Raw genomic sequence first — 22381 nt, forward strand, 5'->3', positions numbered from 1 at the left:
CTTATTAGAGCTACTCTAATTTGGATTTTGGCCATATAAAATTTTAGAGTTTCTATGTGTCTGGTCTTTGACCAAAAATATATTGGCACTTGGTCAATTACAATGCAAAAAAGGACCTAATCTACTAGAAATTGAACAGTAGAATTGTTGCTGCTTGTCACACAACACCTAAGTTATTGAGAAAAGCCCTTAACCCCACAAGGTGTGGTTGGTGACAAATTTAAGAGGCAGGGCTGTAATCTATTCCCAACTCTCTCTCCGTTTAAGCTCTCTCCTAGGTAAGCTTAGGGGGGTAGTCCCTAAATGGAAAACTAAGTTAAAAAGGATGTGAGCTCTCTAGGAGATGTTAGAGTGAATTGGATTACCTTTAAGATTATGAGAAAATATGATGAACAATATGAAATGAAATATATGACCATCAACATATGAATCAAAGATTAACATTCATAAAACCAGTGCTTAAAATATTGCTTAAAATTAAATAATACTTGCTCAAGAAAAATGAAGTATTTCCAATTGAAACATAAGTAACCCTATCAACCAAACACAAGATGTTAGCAAGATATGATATCACATGCAAGATATAAAATGTTCTTTCAAGAAATGTTTTCAAAATATATAATCATTCACAATTCCAAAGCATGTATGGAAGCAATATAGAGGGACTTGCAAAGGAAACAAAATAAACTTACTTGCAAAAGTGAATAAGATGATACTTGCCTAAATAAAATAATCAATTTAAGACATTTGCATCAATGACAAGTACATGAAATAATTTGCAAGTAAAATAGTAAAATGTGTTAGCATGAAATGCATATAAACTAAGATTAAATTTAACTATCTTGGTTAATTTTAATCTAAATGACTAGTCTAGATGTGACTTTTCTTTCGATTGTTTTGAAACAAGTCTCTTATGTAAGTTGTGGAAGGGGTCCAAGGAAAGACAACCAATGCTATATAACGATACCTCCCTTGGATTACCCAACACATTCGATGCCTTCGACGCTGCAAAGACTATGGCTCTAATGACTACAAGTTCATCGTGTTAACCACATAAGAGTGTCTATGTCCCTCAAGTTGTTGAAGGAAATGGGTCCCTAAGAGATGTCTTTCAACCAAGCTTATGCTTGGAGGTAAATTTTTACTAGAAATGCAAGCTATGCGAATATGCCTAAATGAAATGCAAGTAAGTTTATTAGTGCTTGTGAATGGAAATGCCTCAAGTAAATGGAAATATGCTTATTGAGATAACTTAAATAATTGCTCAAAATTGTACAAGATACAAGAACACAAGCTTTATAAGCACATAAGATTGTAAGTTGCTCAAAATAAGTGCTTTAACAAATGATATATCAATGACCCACCAATTAAAGCAATGAAATGAGATGAAGCTTCAATGTATGATATGCTTGCAAAGTGAGCAAATAACTCTAAAATAAATGAGCAAGTAACCAATGAGCATATAGTGAGGTAAACATGAAACAAATTGTTAAACTAAATCAAACTTTGCCACATGAATTGAGATGCTTGCATATAATGAAATAAGTTACTCTAAAGTGAAATTCCAAGTTGTACTTAAATGCAAAACTTCAAATGCAAGATATAAAATGGAAACTAGTAGCAAAATTAAATTTAGAAAGTTAAATTGTGATGGTGAGATTGTTACAAAAATGAGAAACCTTCCAAATGGTCTCAAGTAAAGCTTCAAGAGAGATCTTTAGAACATGAGGCTTTTCAAACACTAGACTTCTTTATTGAAAGTTAGAATTAGAAACCAAAGTAAGTACAATAAGAGTGCTCTCAAGATTTGAAGATGTTAGGAGTCTCTTGGTATTCTAAAACTTGGCCTCCAATGGTGAATGGAATTTTGCAAGAGAGGAGCTAGTCTTCTATGCCCACGACCTCCTAGAAGATGGACTTCGAAAAAGCTTGGGAGGTCATACAAGAAAATGGTTATAGTAATTTTTCTTCAATGCTCTTGTCACCAACACTCCAACTTAGGGCTGCAAAATCAAGAGACAATTAGTGTAGAGAGAACATGTGAAACAAATAAATATAATATAAATAGTGTACAAGAAACCAAATCAAGTGATGGGGGTGAAACCCATCACTTGCTTTAGTTTAGAAAATGCTCTCAAATAGCTAATATAAAATCAATGAAGCACTTTTTGAAATATTTAAAATATGAAATGGTTTGCTTGTATACAAGCTATGTCCAACGAATCTCTGCAAGAACACTTTTCCGTAAGATGAACTATGAAAATCCAAATAACAAATGAGAGTTCCTTTGAAGATGCTTCAAGAGTGGGTTGGTCTTCCAAAGACTTCCCCTCATGCTTGATCCAACAAAAATAATTCTTCTACAATACTCCAATCACACATTAGTCCATATAGATTTAGATAAACAAACAATGAATTGAAACTTCTAGAAATTTATGTAAAAATAAATTAGAACTTTCAATATCTAGAACTTACTTCCAAAATCAAATGCTAATACAAGATAACTTTGCAATAGCAAGTCTACAGGAGTATATAGAAAATGAAATTAACTCAAAGCATAAATAAAAGAGATTATACCAATAATTCACAATGCACCATGCTCCAAAAGAAGAACACCTATGAATGGAGCCCCAAAGTCTTTACTGAAACTCTTGAAAAGTGTACAAAGTAGCAGTGCTTCTGTAAGCACAATAGCTAGTAAACAAATGATACAAAATGAAAGCTCAAAGCTCTATTATATAGAAGAATGGGAGCAAATCTCAATGAAAAACCATGTGACAAGTGTGATGATGACAATCCCAAGGCTCCTTCATGCAATTTGATTTCCCCCAAGTGGCCATTCGAATTTCTCCAGAGAGGCCCGTGTAATCCTCGAGGGGGAGAACTCATTGTTGAAGAAGGAACATGTGTATGTGGGAGTGGAGTGGTGGGAGACTGCTCTCCACTCATCTCTAGTGGAACTCCAAGTCCAAAGCCAACCAAATGACGACTCATCAAGCAAATTTGAATTCCTCTCTTCATTAAATGTGTTTTCCTTGAGAAGTTCATGGTCGCTTCCATGGAAATTTGATTTCTTTGGAGCACATGTCCTTTTCCTTAAATTAAGGAGTCCACATCACCTTGGAACTTCACTTTGACTCCTCATTGATTTTCTACCTCATTTCCACATCATTTAGCATGTATGGATATTTTTTTTTTTCATTTATTTAATTGCGGGCTCAATTTATTTGCCACATTTTCCACTAGCTTTAGGAGAAGTGAGTTTTGAGGGTTTAGAACACATTTTTTACCCCTCAAAGTGTGTTCTAGTAGAAAGTTGAGGGTGAGGTGTAATTTTTAGCACACATACCCCATATAGCTTCTCTAGACATCACTTATTACATGTTACATTAAGATTTTATTCAAATTTCCACCCTGCGAGAAATATTTAAAAAAAAATTGTTGAAATTTGGTACCGGAGGACAGGTGGTTCCCTAAGGCTTTGATCTTTGGCCTAGGGAAAAGTGTCAAAAAGAATTTAATTTTTCTCCTAAAGTGACTTTATAATTTTATAAAGTCAAATCTAATTTAAAAGTGACTTTAAGTGATAAAGTTACTAAAGTCTAATTTTAAAGTGACTTTAATAAAGTCAATGTAAAATTAGAAAGGAAAAGTGACTTTGGAAATAAATGACTAAGTGGGTCTTTATTAAAGTGGGGTGAATTAAAAAATAGAAAGTGAGATTTAAATGAGCATTTAATCTCAACCCTAGATCTCAATCTATTTCAGCGATTGGATTTTAGGGATTACCCAAAAGTCACTTAGGGTTATATTGAGGGAGGAAAAAGAGGAAAAGGTCATTAATTCTTTCATGAGTAGATTGAGAGAAGGAGAGCAAGAGAGCCAGGGAGATTTCTGGACAGTAAGGAGAAGGAGGCTGCATGTCTGTACAGCGGAGTTTCAGCAGGGCGGAGTTTCAGCAAGGCTGAGTTTCAGTAAGTCAGCAGGGCGGAGTTTCAGCAGGGCGGAGTTTCAGCAAGGCTGAGTTTCAGCGAGTCTGTACAGCGGAGTTTCAGCAGGGCGGAGTTTCAGGAAGGCTGAGTTTCAGCAAGTCTGTATAGCGGAGTTTCAGCAGGGCGGAGTTTCTGCAAGGCTAAGTTTCAGCAAGTTTGTACAACGGAGTTTCAGCAAGGCGGAATTTCAGCAAGGCTGAGTTTTAGCAAGTCTGTACAGCGGAGTTTCAGCAGGGCGGAGTTTCAGCAAGGTTGAGTTTCAACAAGTCTGTACAGTGGAGTTTCAACAAGGCTGAGATAAGTTGTAAAAGTTTGTTTGTTGATTTTTGTTGAATATTTCTCTTACTGTAAAAAGCATTTTTCAGAAATAAAAGAAGCTTTCGAACTGGTTTTCCCCAAGAGTTGTAGGGGGTTTTTCCAGGGTCACCTTGACCAAAAATCACTGTGTTTAAATGTGTTGAATCGCTGTTTGTATGTGCTGATTTTTTATTTCTGCATTTTCCAGCATTCTGTAAAATTTTCAGAATTTGTGTTTTCAGCAAAATTTATTTTCCAGTTGTTGAATGTATGGATATGGGAAAGGGCATTTAACTATTTTGGAGAAATAAGGTGAAACTGAAAACCGTGGTGGGAAATGAGAAATTTGTACAAAAATGACCCTTAGAGCTAACCAAATTCCGCAAAATTTTACGAGTGCTCTAGTATGATAATATACAATGACTTTAGACACTTGGACTCACCCAAGGCTCCGCCTTTAAGCCGTACACCGGTTTTGGGTGTATGCTTGGAGGAAAAAACTCAATTAATTATTAAATTCTTGGAGGAAAATGATAATTAACCAAGTGGAAAAAACCTTCCAGAGTAGACTCACTTGATGGCAAGGTCTCAATCTACCTAGGCCTATTACATGACTCAAACTTATCATACTAGCATCACTTTACATCATCCTTGTAGGGCTTGTGGAATCTTGGTACAATAGAAGACGATGAGAAGAAGAAGTAGAGTTGAAAAACTATGGTGATATGATGATTTTTGATGGTACAAGCAACCTTTATACATCCTTGGGCATGGAGTCTTCAAAAAATCTTCAAGTGCTACTCCATTGGTCAACAAGAACTAAAGAGTAGAACTAGAAAAACAAAAAGAGGATTCACTATCAATGTCCAAAAAAAATTAATATTGTGAAGATCATTTTGCTGCTACAAATATATAAAAAAGAACTACAACCTATCCTCTTACAATTCAGACGTTCATTGATTCACATATATATATCTATATCTATATTTTCCAATATATATGTATGTATGTATGTATGTTTATGTGTATATATATGTATGTATGTATGTATATATGTATGTATGTATGTATTTATTTTGTTGCAAATTTTCAACATATCAAATATATATTTTTAAGAGAATTAAAAAAAAGTTAAAGAAGGGGACATCAAATAACTGCTGCCATTTGGTAAGACATTGTTGAGGAATTTGATGGAAGAAATCAATTTTGTTGTCCGAATTCTGTATGATTGAGCTGTTGGAGTCGATTTGTACAATTCCCATTTTAATTGTTGTCGTACAACCCACAAAATTGACAAACCCTTACAAACTTGCATCGTGTATGGATGAAAGTAAAAAAGGTTGGAAAAGCCATATCATACACAACTATCCAAGGCCATATCAATCGTGACTGTAAAAGATTTCATGCCATTTTATTGTCGCCATCAAGAAAAGGAAAGAGTGGATCACTAATATTTGTAGGGCCACCTAAAAGAGGCCACTGGGATTAAAATTGTCATTGTAGTTGTGCCATTAGATTCACTACATGGAAAAATAAGCCCAACATTATTGAAGACTCCATAACCATAAGCCAACATGGTCAAGACTACGCTTGTGATTATCAAATTGTCGTGGGTCAAGCTCAAGGGTTTCAAATATTAATTGAAAATATCTACAATCATTATCCTGCGTGCTAAATCTCAAATTAAAAGCTATAATTGTGTCGATAGTCACATCAACTTGGGGGTATTACAAATTAGTGGACTTTAGAAACGTAATGAGTGAAGGTATTCATATTATATGAAGTCTAGAAATGATATTTAAGGAAAATCCCAAGGTTAAGTGGGTCATTTAGGTAAAAAATAAATTCAGGGAATTATAAAGGTGAAGTCTGATATTATTGAGTTCCTTAAAATTTAAAGGTTCCAAGGTTATTTGGAAAGGTAAAATAAAATAACTAAAGAAAGGGATAATTTAAAGAGTAAAGGAAGTCAATGCTATTGTGGAAAGTGTTAAAAAGTTTAGAAAAGAAGTAAATGAAATTTACTGTTCACCCTGAATGGGAACACTAGGGTCCTTCATCATAAATACGAAGAAGTTTTGAATGTTCTCCTACAAGAAGTAGAGGATAGTGTTATAGGACATTACTCTGGATTTAGAATCAGTAACACCAGAAGACCCTAAAGATATTGCAAGGGTAAGAGAATAAAAAGTTAGTAAAAAATATGCAAAAAGAAGTTGATAAAATATCACAAACAAAAATGAAGAAATCTCTTGCCTCAAGGACCATAGTGAAAAACTACTTATGCAAATTAAGAAGCTTAAGAAGGATAAGAAGTCATTGAAAAACAAAGTAGAACAACTTATCAAGAAGGAATCATCGAAATTTTCAAATGTGAAAATGCAAGTTGTGGAGAAAGGAACAAATACGGATCCAGTGAATATCACAACTCAATAAGATGCCAAACTAGTTGAAGTAAATGTTAGTTTTGTAGTTCGAATAGGTGTTCTAGTCTCAAGTGATGTTAATAAGGCTAGGAACACAAATGGATTAATTGTCTCCAATACCCAAAAAAATTTCTTAGTGAAAATGTCTTAATTAGATTTATTAGTCAGTTTTAATTATTTTCCTTGAGTCTAACTTAGGGAAATGGGTTGATTAATCGGGATTAATTGAGACAAATTGATTTTGCTCTAGTGGTTTCTAGAAAAGTGATTTGATAAAATCAAGATGACCTTAGCCATTGATTGGAATTAGATCATGGTTGTTGATTCATTAATGAGACATTATAAGATGATATTGATGCGGCTTTCAGAGATCATTTCAAACAGTTCAGGAGAACAAATTTGCAGTAATAGCAAGGGCGCATTGATAGTGTAGGAGACAACAACAAGGGTTTCAGCAGTAGCGATTGAGGAAGGGTTGCTAGAGAGAATTCTTCACAGTTGCGTCCAATTTTTGAGAGACAAATGGAGGCTAAATTATTTCTGCAGAGGGAGGCCGAATTTGCTAGAGTGAGTAGCTAGTTTTCCATTGCGAGTTACCGAAGTCTGATTGAATTACTAGTTGTTGGAGATATTTGCTGGAGGTAGTGCGAGTGGCTTTGGCGAATTGCTGGAGGCAGGTTATCTTGTCGGAATAATTTCTCGGAGGTAGTGCACATTTACATAAGGTAGTGCGAGTTGGCTAAGGTTGTGCGAGTTGTCAGTGAGGCAGTTGGAATTGCTAGAGGTCAGTGGAGTTGCTTCAAATGGGTCGAATAACTTCTAGAGGTTCGATTTGACTTGCAGAAGTGAAGAAAATATTTTGCCAGAGCTTTGCTCGTGAGAAACAAGGAGATTGCATTTCTACATTGCAATTTTGTTGTTGAAGATATTAATGATAAAACCCTGATCTGAAGAACTGGTTTCCCCACACTGGGGTTTTTCCAGGGACTATTTTTCCCAAAATATTGGTGTCCAATTTTTATGTGTGCATTATCTTCTTAGTTCCTGTGATTTATTTTTGGTGAAATTGCAGTTGTGTTTTTATTTAGTGTTTGCCTTACGCAAATTTACAAAATACAAATAATCTTTAAAGATAGAAGAATAATTACTAGTAATTGCAATAGAATTTTCACAGCAAAGACATATTTGGATTTTGGAGTACAAATGACAGAAATTCTGATGGTGCTTACTAATAAAAGCTCAACAATTAATAATGCAACATCAATGCATGAAGAAAATAAAACTCCAAAAGCAAATCAAAGAAACACTACAAAGACACCTAATCGACATCTAAATCACGATAGCAGATACCTTAATTAGTCAATGTATCAACATCGCTCATAAGGGAAACAATTAAATTGGCGTAGTCTAACTCTTCTACATTTTGGCTTTTTTAGTTATAATCTGTTGATATAATTTTTGGTGAAATCATGGTTTTTTGATGTTTAAAATATGATTATGAATGCATAAATGGATTCAACACCTTGAAAAACCCTTGGAGCACTTCGATTATGCACATTTCATAGCTTAATTGGGTGATTCCAACAAATCCCTACTAGACTTTGGGTAGAATTGACTGGAAAATATACCTAGAAAAGGGCCAAAACATAGAACAGTTAGACTAGGACTATTAAATTGTATTCCAAAAGATACCGATACCAGTATCAATAAGTCTCCTAATAAATCTTGGAAACTGTATGTGTAATGTTCCATAAAGGATTGATTTAGGATGGTCAGATCATTTTGCAATTTGACAATTCTGTTCAGCACATAGAAATTGCTATCATTTAGCATCATCAACCATGACAACATCAAAATCATGCGAAGACATTATGTTATGAAACTAGCTCAAGAAAAAGATATAAAAGATAGATCAACGCCTTAAAATTCAGCCTCTTCGAGGGGGCAACCTCCTTTACATTCACAAATGAACAATTCTTGGATGATACAAATGAAAAGACCTCCTTTCTATATATAGGAGTCTAAGGGGTCATAATATAATCAGAGCCGACATAACAATAATAATGTAAGTGCACAATAATAACAATAGTGGGCTTCTATGGGGCACAATAGTAACAATATGGGCACTACATGGGTACATCAATTTAATAAGTGGGTTGTACTAATAACAATAAGGGGTTACACTAATAGTATAGGGGCCTAACATGCCCCTCTCCTTCAAAAAGCGTTGTCCTCAACGCTTGAGTAGTTCTTAATGCTTCTGTATAAAATTCTTGTCCTCCCATGTGGAATCTTCTGCGAGTGAGTTCTTCCACTTGATGAGATATTCTGAAATTGATCGATTTCGTAGCTGTCGGGTTCTTGTTTCTGTGATTGCTCCAGGTTCCAATATGATTTTTACTTCTTCTTCAATTTCCGGCAATATTGTTTGAATTGGGATCTTTTGCAACTTTTGAATAAGTGGCCATACTTCTTCGTCCTTCTTCCATTTATCCCTTGCTTCGTTTATCCAATCTAGTTGGATAATAGAAATAGCACAAAACAATGCTTCCACATCCTCATCCTTTCTTGAGAGTGCATCTGCAACAAAATTTTTCTTCCATTTTCTATAGATGATGTCAAAGTCATAACCCAACATATTTGTGACACATTTTTTCTATTCTTCTAAAGATAATAGTTGTTCTAAAAGGTATTTAAGACTATCATGATCCATTTTTACCTTGAAGTGTCTTCCCATTCAGTAAGGTCGCCATTTCTTAAGTGCATGTAGTATTGCCAACATTTCTTTCTCATAAATAGCTTGCTTGAGATGTAGCAGTAAAAATACCCAATCACCTACATCAAAACATTTTTCACTACGATGTTGATCTACATGTTGTTTCATTCGATTTTGCACCAAAGTGGCGTTATCCTTTAAAAGTTGGAGAACTTGTTATTGATGCTCGATGTGATCTTTCATTGCTTGAACCTTTTTCTTCTTGATATGTCCTTCTATCTTTAGAGTTTGAGGAGTGGTAATTTCTATCAATCAATTACAAGATATGGTTGGATTCATTTCTTCTTTCTCGATGTGATCTTTCACTTCTTGCACCTTTTTCTTCTTGATATGTTCTTCTATCTTGAGAGTTTGAAGGGTGGTAATTCTTGCCAATGCTTTACAAGATATGGTCTGATTCATTTCTTCTTTCTCTGGGGTGGGGTCCTGGCGTATATCTTCTTCTTTTGATGTTTCTTGATCCTTTTCTTCCTTCTCTTCATATTCCATGTAAAATAATTTCTTCTCAGCACACTTATGACCTTTAGTGCATTTTCTATAACAATTGTAACAAAGCCCTTTTTCTCTTTTTTCTTCCAATTGTTGTGGTGTAACCCTTATAGGTTGTGGAAGGCTAGGAGAAACAACACTTCCATCTTTATCGTTGTGAGGGGTATGCTTCTTGGTTTCCATAATTTTGCTTTCCACTATGTCACAAATCCCTTTTACTCTTTCCAATTGTTGTGGTGTTGCTCTAAAGAAGGTGTTGCTCTTTGTATCCTCATAATGTGCTATCATTTCCTCCGTGAAAATTGACCACGTAACAAGTTGTTTACGAGAACAAAGCCCTTCATACCATAAAAATTGATCCGGTTCTAAATATGAAGATGAAATACATACCTTTTGTAACAGTGGTACACCATGTAGATCAAAATATTGCTGCATCTGAAGTATCCAATTTACCGGATCCTTGCCATCAAACTTCTTCATCTTGCTTTTTCTTGATTTTAGGAGCTCGATTTTGAAACGACTGTAACTTTGTACTTTTAGATCTTTAAGTTCTGAAATTGCGACTTGTAGTAGCCCTCTATGTTCTGTTTCCAATGCCACCAGTCTGATCCAAATTGGATTCTCCAAGAAAGAGTTATGCACAATCTTCCAAGATGACCTGATTATAGACCTTTCCAGAAGAGCAAACTTGTATGACATGCCACATGTCACTGTTTCGACCTTTGGCATTGAAAAATATATACAAGAAACTACAGTCCGTCCTCTTTCTATACCTTCTTACGAAATTTCAATCCGATGCTCAGAGAGAAAGTTATGATGATTTTCCCCAGGTCACCTGTTTGGAATGTAATTCAGGAGTCTGCAAAAATAATAACTTCCTCAGATCATATCTCCGCAAATATAGTGCGAAAAGCTCTGAAATTCGGATCCGAGGTTCGGCGCGATTTCTTCTCAAATGGGTTTTTTTTAGCTTTTGAAATGTCACAAAAAAAAGTTATAGCGAAAATGCCACAATGACCTATTTGGAGTAGCGAAACCCTAGAATCCAAAGCTCTGATACCAAATGTTATGAAACCAGCTCAAGAAGAGATAGAAAAGATAGATCAACGCCTTAGAATTCAGCCTCTTTGAGGGGGCAACCTCCTTTACATTACACAAATGAGCAATTCTTGGATGATACAAATGAAAAGACCTCCTTTCTATATATAGAAGTCTAAGGGGTCATAACATAATCAGAGCTGACTTAACAATAATAATGTAAGGGCACAATAATAACAATAGTGGGCTTCTATGGGGCACAATAGTAACAATATGGGCACTACATGGGTACATTAATATAATAAGTGGGTTGTACTAATAACAATAAGGGGTTACATTAGAAGTATAGGGGCCTAATATGTAAATGTTATGAAACCAGCTCAAGAAAAGATAGAAAAGATAGATCAACGCCTTAGAATTCAGCCTCTTCGAGGGGGCAACCTCCTTTACATTACACAAATGAGCAATTCTTGGATGATACAAATGAAAAGACCTCCTTTCTATATATAGGAGTCTAAGGGGTCATAGCATAATCAGAGCCGACATAACAATAATAATGTAAGGGCGCAATAATAACAATAGTGGGCTTCTATGGGGCACAATAGTAACAATATGGGCACTGCATGGGTACATCAATATAATAAGTGGGTTGTACTAATAACAATAAGGGGTTACACTAGTAGTATAGGGGCCTAACATGCCCCTCCTTCAAAAAGCGTTGTCCTCAACGCTTGAGTAGTTCTTGATGCTTCTGTATAAAATTCTTGTCCTCCCATATGGAATCTTCAGTGGGTAAGTTTTTCCACATGATGAGATACTTTGAAATTGATCGATTTCGTAACTGTCGGGTTCTTGTTTCTGTGACTGCTTGAGGTTCCAATATGATTCTTCCTTCCTCTTCAATTTCTGGCAATATTGTTTGAATTGGGATCTTTTGTAACTTTTGAATAAGTGGCCATACTTCTTCGTCCTTCTTCCATTGATCTCTTGCTTCGTTTATCCAATTTGGTTGGATAATAGAAATAGCACAAAACAATGCTTCCACATCCTCATCCTTGAAGAGTCTTCCCATTCGGTAAGGTCGCCATTTTTTAAGTGCATGTAGTATTGCCAACATTTCCTTCTCATAAATAGCTTGCTTGAGATGTAGCAGTAAAAATACCCAGTCACCTACATCAAAACATTTTTCACTACGATGTTGATCTACCTGTTGTTTCGTTTGATTTTGCACCGAAGTGGCATTATCCTTTAAAATTTGGAGAACTTGTTGTTGATGCTTGATGTGATCTTTCACTTCTTGAACATTTTTCTTCTTGATATGTCCTTCTATCTTGAAAGTTTGAGGAGTGGTAATTTCGACCAATGAATTACAAGATATGGTTGGATTCATTTCTTCTTTCTCGATGTGATCTTTCACTTCTTGCACCTTTTTCTTCTTGATATGTCCTTTTATCTTGGGAGTTTGAGGAGTGGTAATTCTTGCCAATGCTTTACAAGATATGGTCTAATTCATTTCTTCTTTTTTTGGGGTGGGGTCCTGGCGTATATCTTCTTCTTTTGATGTTTTCTTGATCCTTTTCTTCCTTCTCTTCATATTCTATGTAAAATAATTTCTTCTCAGCACACTTATGACCTTTAGTGCATTTACTATCACAATTGTAACAAAGCCCTTTTTCTCTTTTTTCTTCCAATTGTTGTGGTGTAACCATTTTAGGTTGTGGAAGGCTAGGAGAAACAACACTTCCATCTTTATAGTTGTGAGGGGTATGTTTCTTGGTTTCCATAATTTTGCTTTCCACTATGTCACAAAGCCCTTTCACTCTTTCCAATTGTTGTGGTGTTGCTCTAAAGAAGGTGTTGCTCTTTGTATTCTCATAATGTGCTATCATTCCCTCTGTGAAAATTGACCACGTAACAAGTTGTTTACGAGAACAAAGCCCTTCATACCATAAAAATTGATCCGGTTCTAAATATGAAGATGCAATACATACCTTTTGTAACAGTGGTACACTATGTAGATCAAAATATTGCTCCATTTGAAGTATCCAATTTACCGGATCCTTGCCATCAAACTTCCTCATCTTGCTTTTTCTTGATTTTAGGAGCTCGATCTTGAAACGACTATAACTCTGTATTTTCGGATCTTTAAGTTCTGAAATTGCGACCTGTAGTAGCCCTCTGTGTCCTCTTTCCAATGCCACCAGTCTGATCCAAATTGGATTCTCCAAGAAAGAGTTATGCACAATCTCCCAAGATGACCTGATTATAGACCTTTCCAGAAGAGCGAACTTGTATGAAATGCCACTTGTCACTCTTTTGACCTTTGGCCCTGAAAAATATCTACAAGAAACTATAGTCCGTCCTCTTTCTGTACCTTCTTACGAAATTTCAATCCGATGCTCAGAGAGAAAGTTATGACGATTTTCCTCAGGTCACCTTTTTGGAATGTAATCCAGGAGTCTGCAAAAAGACCAACTTCCTCAGATCATATCTCTGCAAATATAGCGCGAAAAGCTCTGAAATTCGGAACCGAGATTCAGTACGATTTATTCTCAAATGGTTTTTTTTTTAGCTTATGAATAGTCGCAGAAAAAAAGTTATAGCGAAAATTCCACGATGACCTATTTGGAGCAGCGAAACCTTAGAATCCAAAGCTCTGATACCAAATGTTATGAAACCAGCTCAAGAAAAAGATATAAAAGATAGGTCAACGCCTTAAAATTCAGCCTCTTCGAGGGGGCAAACTCCTTTACATTAAAAAATGAACAATTCTTGGATGGTACAAATGAAAATACCTCCTTTCTATATATAGGAGTCTAGGGGTCATAACATAATCAGAGCCGACATAACAATAATAATGTAAGGGCACAATAATAACAATAGTGGGCTTCTATGGGGCAGAATAGTAACAATATGGGCACTACATGGGTACATCAATATAATAAGTGGGTTGTACTAATAACAATAAGGGGTTACACTAGTAGTATAGGGGCCTAACACATTACAAGTGAGAGTACAGACATAAGAGCCTTTTCATCAATATGTTTTGAGGAAAAAACATTTCTAATGGGGAAGGCAATGTTATGAACACACATAGACACATATTTAATAACTCATAATTAAATAACTAATGAAAGAACATATGAAAGGACATGTCTTAACCAGTGTTGTTAAAATCGCGATAAAATCGCGATTTTATCGTAAAAGCGCGATTTTTTCATTTAGCCGATTCAAATCGCGATTTTTATACATAAAAATCGCCACTTTTTTTTATAACGATTTTTATCGAAAAAATCGCGATTTTTTATGTTAAAATCGCCAGAGGCGCGGGCAGCGGGCGTTTTATATAGAAAATCGATTTTTCTTTTATTTCATTCAGCAGTCCGCGCGGAGGAGGAGGAGAAGAAGTGAGGGAGAGGGTTGCCGTCGGATTTGGGAGCGAATCCAAGCGATTTTAGGAGGAATCCAAGCCAAGATCACCAATTTGTCCATAAACCAGGAATGTAGATTAATTTTTTTTTGTTTTGGTTCTATAAAAACTTTGTTTTTCATTGTTTTTAAAGAATTTTTGGAAATTTTTCATTGATTTGGGATGGGTTATTTGTTATGACTATGAGAACCAATTTTTTATTTTTATTTTCTCATTTTCTTTAAACATTGTTTATTTTTTTTGATTTTTCATTGTTTTTTGGCATTTGGTTGGGTAACTTGGGTTTAGAAATTGGGATTTTGGAAATAATTAGCTTGTAATTTTGCAAATGCTAAATTGTAATTTGTATTTACTATTATCATTTATGTAATCCTAAATTCCTATTTCCTAATCCTTATTTTTCCATAGGTTTGCAAATTCAAAATTCAAAAACAAACATGCCACGGAAATTGGATCCTTTCTGGGAATATGGTGACCCTAAAACTCCGAATGATAGACAAAACTTGTATTGCAAGTTGTGTGGAAAGGAAATATTCGGGGGGGTGTACAGGTTGAAGTTCCACCTTGCACAAATCCCTGGACGTGATGTGGGGCCCTGTCTAAAGACAAATGCTGAAATTATCCAAAAAGCCATGAGAGCATTGGGAGAATTAGAGCACACTAGAGACGCCAAAGAAGAACTCAAAAGGCAACTAAAAAGGTCAGCTGAAGGAAGTGGGCCAAGTGGCACAGGTTCTACTGCAGCGTCAGTCAATCCGGCAGCTGCATCATCATATTTTGTTCCTCGAACCACACCTGGTTTACAACCAACTATTGGTTCAATGCTAAAAAGAACTGAAAAAGAAAAAGCTGACAAGTTGATGACAAAATTTCTCCTCTGGAGTGATATTCCTTTCAGCATTATAAGGAATAATCCATTTTTCCAACCTACTGTTGATGCTATTGCCAGTGTTGGCCCGGGGTACAAACTCCCTTCTCTTCATGATTTCAGAGGCCGGCTTCTTCAAGATGAAAAGCGTGACTGCACCCAAAGATTGGAGGATTTTAGGGCATCATGGGCACAAACAGGATGCACTGTTATGTCAGATGGTTGGACTGACCAAAAGGGGAGAACCCTTATAAACTTCTTGGTTAGTTGTCCCTTGGGGACTATGTTTATCAAATCTGTTGATGCAACTCATCAAATCAAAGATGCAAGAACTTTATGTGATTTGCTGGATGTGTTTATTTTGGAGGTGGGTGCAGAAAATGTTGTCCAAGTCATAGCGGACAATGCTGCAAATTATGTTGCTGCTGGTAGAATGCTTATGGACAGGCATCCTGCTTTATTTTGGACACCTTGTGCTGCCCATTGTATTGATTTGATGTTAGAGGACATTGGGAAAATTCCCTTTGTCAAAGAGGTTGTTGACTCATCAAAAAGCATCACAAAATTTATTTACAATCACACATCTGTGCTTAGCTTGATGAGAAAATGCACCAACAACAAAGAGTTGGTGCGCCCCGCCATTACACGGTTTGCGACGAGTTTCATATCTCTTCAATCCCTCTTGAATTCTATGTGGGATTTGAAGAGAATGTTTCTTTCAGAGGAGTGGCGTGCTTCGTCAATGAGCCGCAAACCAGAAGGAGAGGCCGTCTGCAGAGTAGTTTCATACCAGGAGGACTTCTGGGCGGGAGTGCAGGAGGTGTGCGCTGTTACAGAACCTTTGGTAAAGGTTCTTCGGTTGGTTGATGGTGAGAAGCCCGCAATGGGCTATTTGTATGAAGCCATGGATAGGGCCAAAGAAGCCATTCGGTCCTACTATGATGACAAGGGAGATGATGGGTTCCAGAGACAACTCCTTCTATGGAACGTCATTGATGAGCGATGGAACAACACACTCCATCGTCCCATTCATGCTGCTGGGCTTTTCCTGAACCCTGCATTTTCTTATGCATGTGGGTTTAATTTTGATGTTGAGGTCATGGAAGGATTATTAACCTGTGTCCAGAAGATGGTGAGATCTTCAGAAGAACGTATGGAGATCTCTAGACAAATTGAGCAATATAAGTTGTCAGGTGGCTTATTTGGCTTTGAGATGGCTGTCATTGATAGGACGGTTAAAATGCCAGGTATTTTTTAGTTTGTAGTATGTACTTTGTTTCAAATTTCATTGTTTCTTCAAATTCCATTTTTTTCTTATGTTTATTTAAAATTTTATTTGTAATTTTGTTGTAGACGCATGGTGGAAGATGTATGGTGGCAGAGTACCCCTTTTGCAAAATCTTGCCATACGCATCCTCAGCCAAACATGCAGCTCCTCGGGATGTGAGCGCAATTGGAGTGTATTTGAAAAAATACACAACAAGAAGCGCAATAGGTTAACACTTAAACATTTAAAATATTGCAAATTTCCAAATAAATTTTTGAATTCATTAAAGTTTTAAACAATATTTTTTTTATAATATTAATTATTAATTTATTATTTCATGAACTTTGTACAGGTTGGAGTCCCATAGACTTAATGACATGGTCTATGTCTACTACAATCTTCGATTGTGGGTGAAACAACTAGAGAAGACACCTGATACGGAAGCCATCTCATTGGATGGGATTGACACCACTGCTGAATGGAGGGTTGAGACCGAGAGGCCTCTCATGGATCCCACTGAGGATTGGTTAGTGCAGGATGAGGGGGAGGAGGAGGGGGAGGAGGAGGAGCAGGAGCAGGAGGAGGAGGAGTTGGAGGAGCAGGAGGAGGAGGAGTTGGAGGAGCAGGAGGAGGAGGTGACACCGCCTACCAGGGCTACCCGGGCTACCACTACCACCAGTAGAGGACGTGGTCTCCGTCCACCTCAGCCTCCTGTAGCTGCTACTACTAGTTCTTCAGCTTCTAGAGCACGTCAGACTCCACTGCCATTTCCACCACCACAGGCACCAGCTTCTACATCTAGAGGGAAAGAGAAAGTTGTGCCATTTTCTCGCAAGAGGGGCAGAGGAAATCAATAGGATTAGACTTTCATTTTATTGTATATGACATTATGACATGATGAGATACATTATCATATTTTTTGTTGATATTTTGAGGCTGAGTTGGACTTGGGACTCAGGACTTACTATTCAGGACATGATTCAATGTTATGTGTGATTTTAGCGCTAGAAATGATATTAAACATCTTATATATTAGTTTTTTTATCATATTTATGTGTCAATGTATTTATTTTATGTTGTAGATGGTTTAGATATTAAAAAAATTGAAAAAAATTGAAAAAAAATGAATATTTTTGTGCCAAACGATTTTTTCCCGCTTTTTTCCGATTTTTTCCCGATTTTAACGATTTTTTCCGCTTTTTTCCCGGCGCCGATTAAATCCCGATCGCGATGTGTGCAACACTGGTCTTAACTAAAAGACATGACTCTTAATGAAAGGGCATTCCTGCCTAGCTATTTATACGGGGCCCTCATTTGTAATATCATATCATTTTTTTTCACACATTATTCTATGTTATTTTATTCCTAAATGGATTTTTTATTGTATTCCAAGTATTTTCGATATTTAACTAGTGAGCCAGGTTTGGCTATCACATTGTTATTCTTTAACAATACCACCATTTGGACCCTATTGGTGAAACATTCTTCTGCTAACAAAGGTTGCACATTACATATTACTATTCATTTTCCATCTTTAAGATCCATGCTTGCATATGTTAGTGCAACTTCTGATAGTAACACATATGATTAATCCAATAGTCTTCATGTGAGCTTGTTTCACCACATCTATAATATTAGCCAGCATAAAATCTCTGTTGAGTGTGTGTGTCCACAGAATTTAAGATAACAGGCTTTAACAATACTGCCATTTGGACTGTATCTTGGGTAAATTTTTGACCATTTTTACAAGTTTGTTAAATTATTACTTTCTGCTTTTCATGCATTGTTTAGGCATAAACACCCTACTAATTAAAGATGTTGTGAGTTGCAGGTTTTGCTTGATTGTGGAGCTGTACAAGCAGATGCTTTGACTGTTGATCGACTTGCATCCTTAGAGAAGGTGTTATTATTTGCTTATGTCATGACTAACATATATTATCCTCGGCCTGATGTTTTTCAGATATTTTTAGAAATATTAGGAATTAATGTTTCACATGGTAGACTTGGATCCAGGCTGGCAACAAGCATGTACTCTTTGTTGTTTTCAAAATCTTTGTTACTACTAGTATTTTATTAATATGTTTTCTAGAGGATTATTAATTTTTAATCTTCCATATAATTATAATAACAGTGAATGTATGAAAATTAGAAATTGGATTGTGAAAAATACTCTTTAGGGCAACCAGTTTGTAGTTTATCTTTTTAATATATGATCAATTTCTTATTGAGATTTCATATGATCAATTTTATTTTACTTGGTGAATCTTGCAAACTGAATCCTGCAGACCTGCTGATGTCAACCAACGGGTTTAGTAAAATGGTCCAAGGATTATGAGCTGAACATGAAAACAATAACATGGATTTAGTAACATGGTCCATGAACTAGGAACTAATTACCCTTCAACTGAGGCTTCAGGCTTACCATAGGAAAAGATGGTTTCTCTGTATTTTTTTTTGATTTGGTGAGAGTCTTTATATTTAAGGGGTATTCATGGAGGGGTTATCTCCATTAGGACTAAAGTGTAAATTTGCAATGCCTGTATGATGCAATATACAATTACAGAGACATTTATGTAGCCAAATGTGGAAACTTTTTGGAGAAGCATACCATGCAGGTGCCTTAATTTAAAACATACTTTTGCTTATGGGAATTATATAGTGTATGAATGCCTTATAATAAAGAGATGCTTAATAGACTATTTTGGTTTTATTCACATTTTTATTTTGAACTTGATCTGGACTTTGGCAGTATTCCCAGACAGCAGTTGTACCACGTGCCTCAATATTGTCTACTGAAGTAGAATGGCTGAAATCAATCAAGGCAGATTTGGTGGTATGTATATGCATAACTGTACTGTATTTTTTGGTTAGCACTCAATTTTCTTATTGGTGAGGTCAATTATTGCATGACTTCTCATTCTTTCTATGATTTTGTTACTCATTGATTACTTCGTTAAGATGATGACTAGCACTATTTTATCTTTTTGGTTGATGTTTTAGCATACAATATAGCAATATACTAATATACTTCATGGTTATGGTTCATTATTAGATTTTGTGTTCATTTGTCTATTCCTATATTTTCTCACTTTTTCGAAATGATAAGCGATGAACATTTGCTAGGAATGTGTATTTGGACTATGGAGAGAACATTGCACCAGTTTGACGTATTTTCTGCAGGGTTGTTTTTCAACCTTTAATTGTACATATTTTCATGATCCTATATTTCTGAAAGCAGATCTCAGATGTTGTACCTGTGGCATGTCGAGCGGCAGCAGATGCTGGTATCCCATCTGTCTGTGTGACCAATTTCAGGTAATTGAATTTCTTTTTTTTGGACACTCGTACAAATGTCAAAGTCTTATAAAAGGTTTATCTTATTTTTACTGATTATATTTCAAGGATGGACACAAAGTCAATGTAAAAGTGAATACATGATCTGCATAGGAAAAAGACTACATTTATTGATGTTCATGTTCCAAGTTTCAAACTAGTATACATGTTGGCCGTGATTTTGTAGTGATGTTCCTTTTGTCATATATAAGGTTTTCTCATTTAGTTTTCTTTGTCTTGCGTAATGCATTTCTTGAGGAAACCCATTGGGCACTTCCTCTCATTCAGAGGATGGTACCCAGGGAGATCAGATTCTTGGCACTTCCTCTCATTCGGAGGATGGTACCCAGGGTAAATCAGATTGTTCAGGCCATAAGACTAGATCAACATCTCAACAAAAATCGGCTTACAAAGAGCAATCATGTCATATAGTAGGAATATGAACCCATTTCAGGAGGGAACAGCTTTTCGTCTCAGTCACTTGAGCTACACCGGATTGACAAAATCTCATAACAGTGGTTTTTTGACTAATTTTTATTAGGATGAGATAATATGGATATTATGGTTGTTGGCTTGAAGAGTTGTGGTTTTCTGATGTATGAATATTATAATCCTCCTTCAAAAATTACATTGTCATTATTGTATTGGATATTAAACTTGTCATTCTAGTGGTTAGATCAAGGTTGCTAGAGTGTGGGGGCAGAATGGGAGCCAGAGCGCCATTTCCCAAAAATCCTTGGGAGCAAAACGTCCTGGGATTTTTCATTTATTAAAGAAAAGAAAAAATAATGCCAAATTAGTTGCAGAATATATGTAAATATGCATGTTTCTGCCCCTTGTAGATGAAGATAGAAATGGAATCCGTAGTGCATTAATGATTAATCATTCTAGCATCAACCATCTAGAAGCAATTACAAACAAATGAATTTTTAAGCAATATAATAGGAAGTAGACTATAACCTATGGAATGAAATAGGTTATCCACCAATTGTGAACATGACCAAATAGTTATTTTTACAAAATAGGCCATTTGCGTAAGTTCTAAAATTATAGTTTAAATAAAGTATAAAGACCAAAAGGTCCAATGCACTTGAGCTCGTTGCTAAATACTATGAGTCTATCATCTATGACATATGAAGTAGTTAAAAAGGAGAAATAATTATTCTAATATCTATCTGCCATTGAATATTCCTTCCTCTTTACACTTCCACGATAGCTACATGAGTCTCCGCATGGTAGTGGATGGGGGTGGCATTTCAACACGTTGATGATGATCAGCAAGAGCATTCTCCAATTGCTTCAAAAAGGGGCCATGATAGTGGATTGGGATGGCATCTAAACATGGTGACGATCATAAACATGAGCATTCTCCAATTTCTTCAAAACCACTATCCCATCCTCCAAATTATCCTCCTTTGGATTGTTGTCTCGAGTCTTCCAAGTTACCCATTTTTGACTCCTCACAATAATGGGACAACAATTGCAAGTTGCAATTACACATAAACAAAACTCTCTGATTGGTTTACATTCAACCTATTTCTTTTGACACTGTGTATGAAAGTGCTTCGACACCTCTCTAGAGAAGAAGGTTTTGCCTCACTTGTATTGCCAAATATTGTCATTGTGGGGAAGCACTGCGATGCATGTTCCATCACTCAAGAGATGTTAGATTCCCTCGGTCTCTAATTGCATGGTTGGTCATAAAGTACCCATTTCTAGTAATGTAGTAACTCAATTGGTTTTGTATGGTATTGTTGCCACAAAACTTGGCAAGCCTAGTGGAAAGCCTCATTGGGCGGGGCCAGACCTTATGGAAACAAGAAAAAGGGTTGCCATTGTCACCTCAACAACTTTTCTCTTGCTCTTTAGTGGTAATGAACAAGGGAGGCTTCCCTAGATCACCTAAAGGTAATTCTAATGCAATCGTTCAAGGTGTTGAATGAGAGGTATAAAGATTGGATAGAGTATTGACAGTTCCCAGAATGGCCTAGATGTTCTATACTAGGGTTCAAATACTCTATACCTATACTAAGACAGGGTTGCTATAAGGTAGGGTTTGGATAGTATGCAATGATAAGGTGTTTCAATGTCATAGCAGCCCAAGAAAATATCTTTAAATGATGTTCTGCAACAAAGGATCAAAGATCTTCCAATAGAGACTAGGATGAGGTTAGGGAATTTATTTCTATGGCTGTTAGGTATTCATAAACAACAAAAGGAAGGTGACATCAACATTAAATAGTAGTTTTCAGCCATACACTATGCTAGATTTTTCCTTTACACAATTTATAGATGCAAATCGTAATTCATGAGCCACAAACATCCACACAAATTTTTCTTTAAGCATAAATCTTCCCTAGAAGCCCTAACGACTACCATAGACATCTAGGAGAGAGATAAGGAAGACAGATTTTAGTAAAGTTTATGGATGGTCAACACATCAGCATTTAGTGCTTTATTCCATT

At 36.0% G+C, this 22381-nt stretch overlaps 1 protein-coding gene across 1 annotated transcript in view; it reads left to right on the forward strand.

Moving 5' to 3' along the window:
* LOC149176121 (L-arabinokinase-like) overlaps positions 1 to 22381 on the forward strand; it is a 474339-nt gene that overhangs the window by 39041 nt on the left and 412917 nt on the right. The window contains exons 3-5 of the mRNA XM_089419887.1: positions 18415 to 18483; positions 19333 to 19416; positions 19822 to 19898. Of these exons, the coding sequence (XP_089276013.1) occupies positions 18415 to 18483; positions 19333 to 19416; positions 19822 to 19898 (230 nt within the window). The remainder of the gene's footprint in view (positions 1 to 18414; positions 18484 to 19332; positions 19417 to 19821; positions 19899 to 22381) is intronic.

The sequence above is a fragment of the Pinus tabuliformis genome, chromosome 4_1, assembly GCF_031772625.1.
Source record: "Pinus tabuliformis cultivar Carrire ecotype Pingquan chromosome 4_1, CPIR1, whole genome shotgun sequence".
NCBI classification, from domain to species: domain Eukaryota; kingdom Viridiplantae; phylum Streptophyta; class Pinopsida; order Pinales; family Pinaceae; genus Pinus; species Pinus tabuliformis.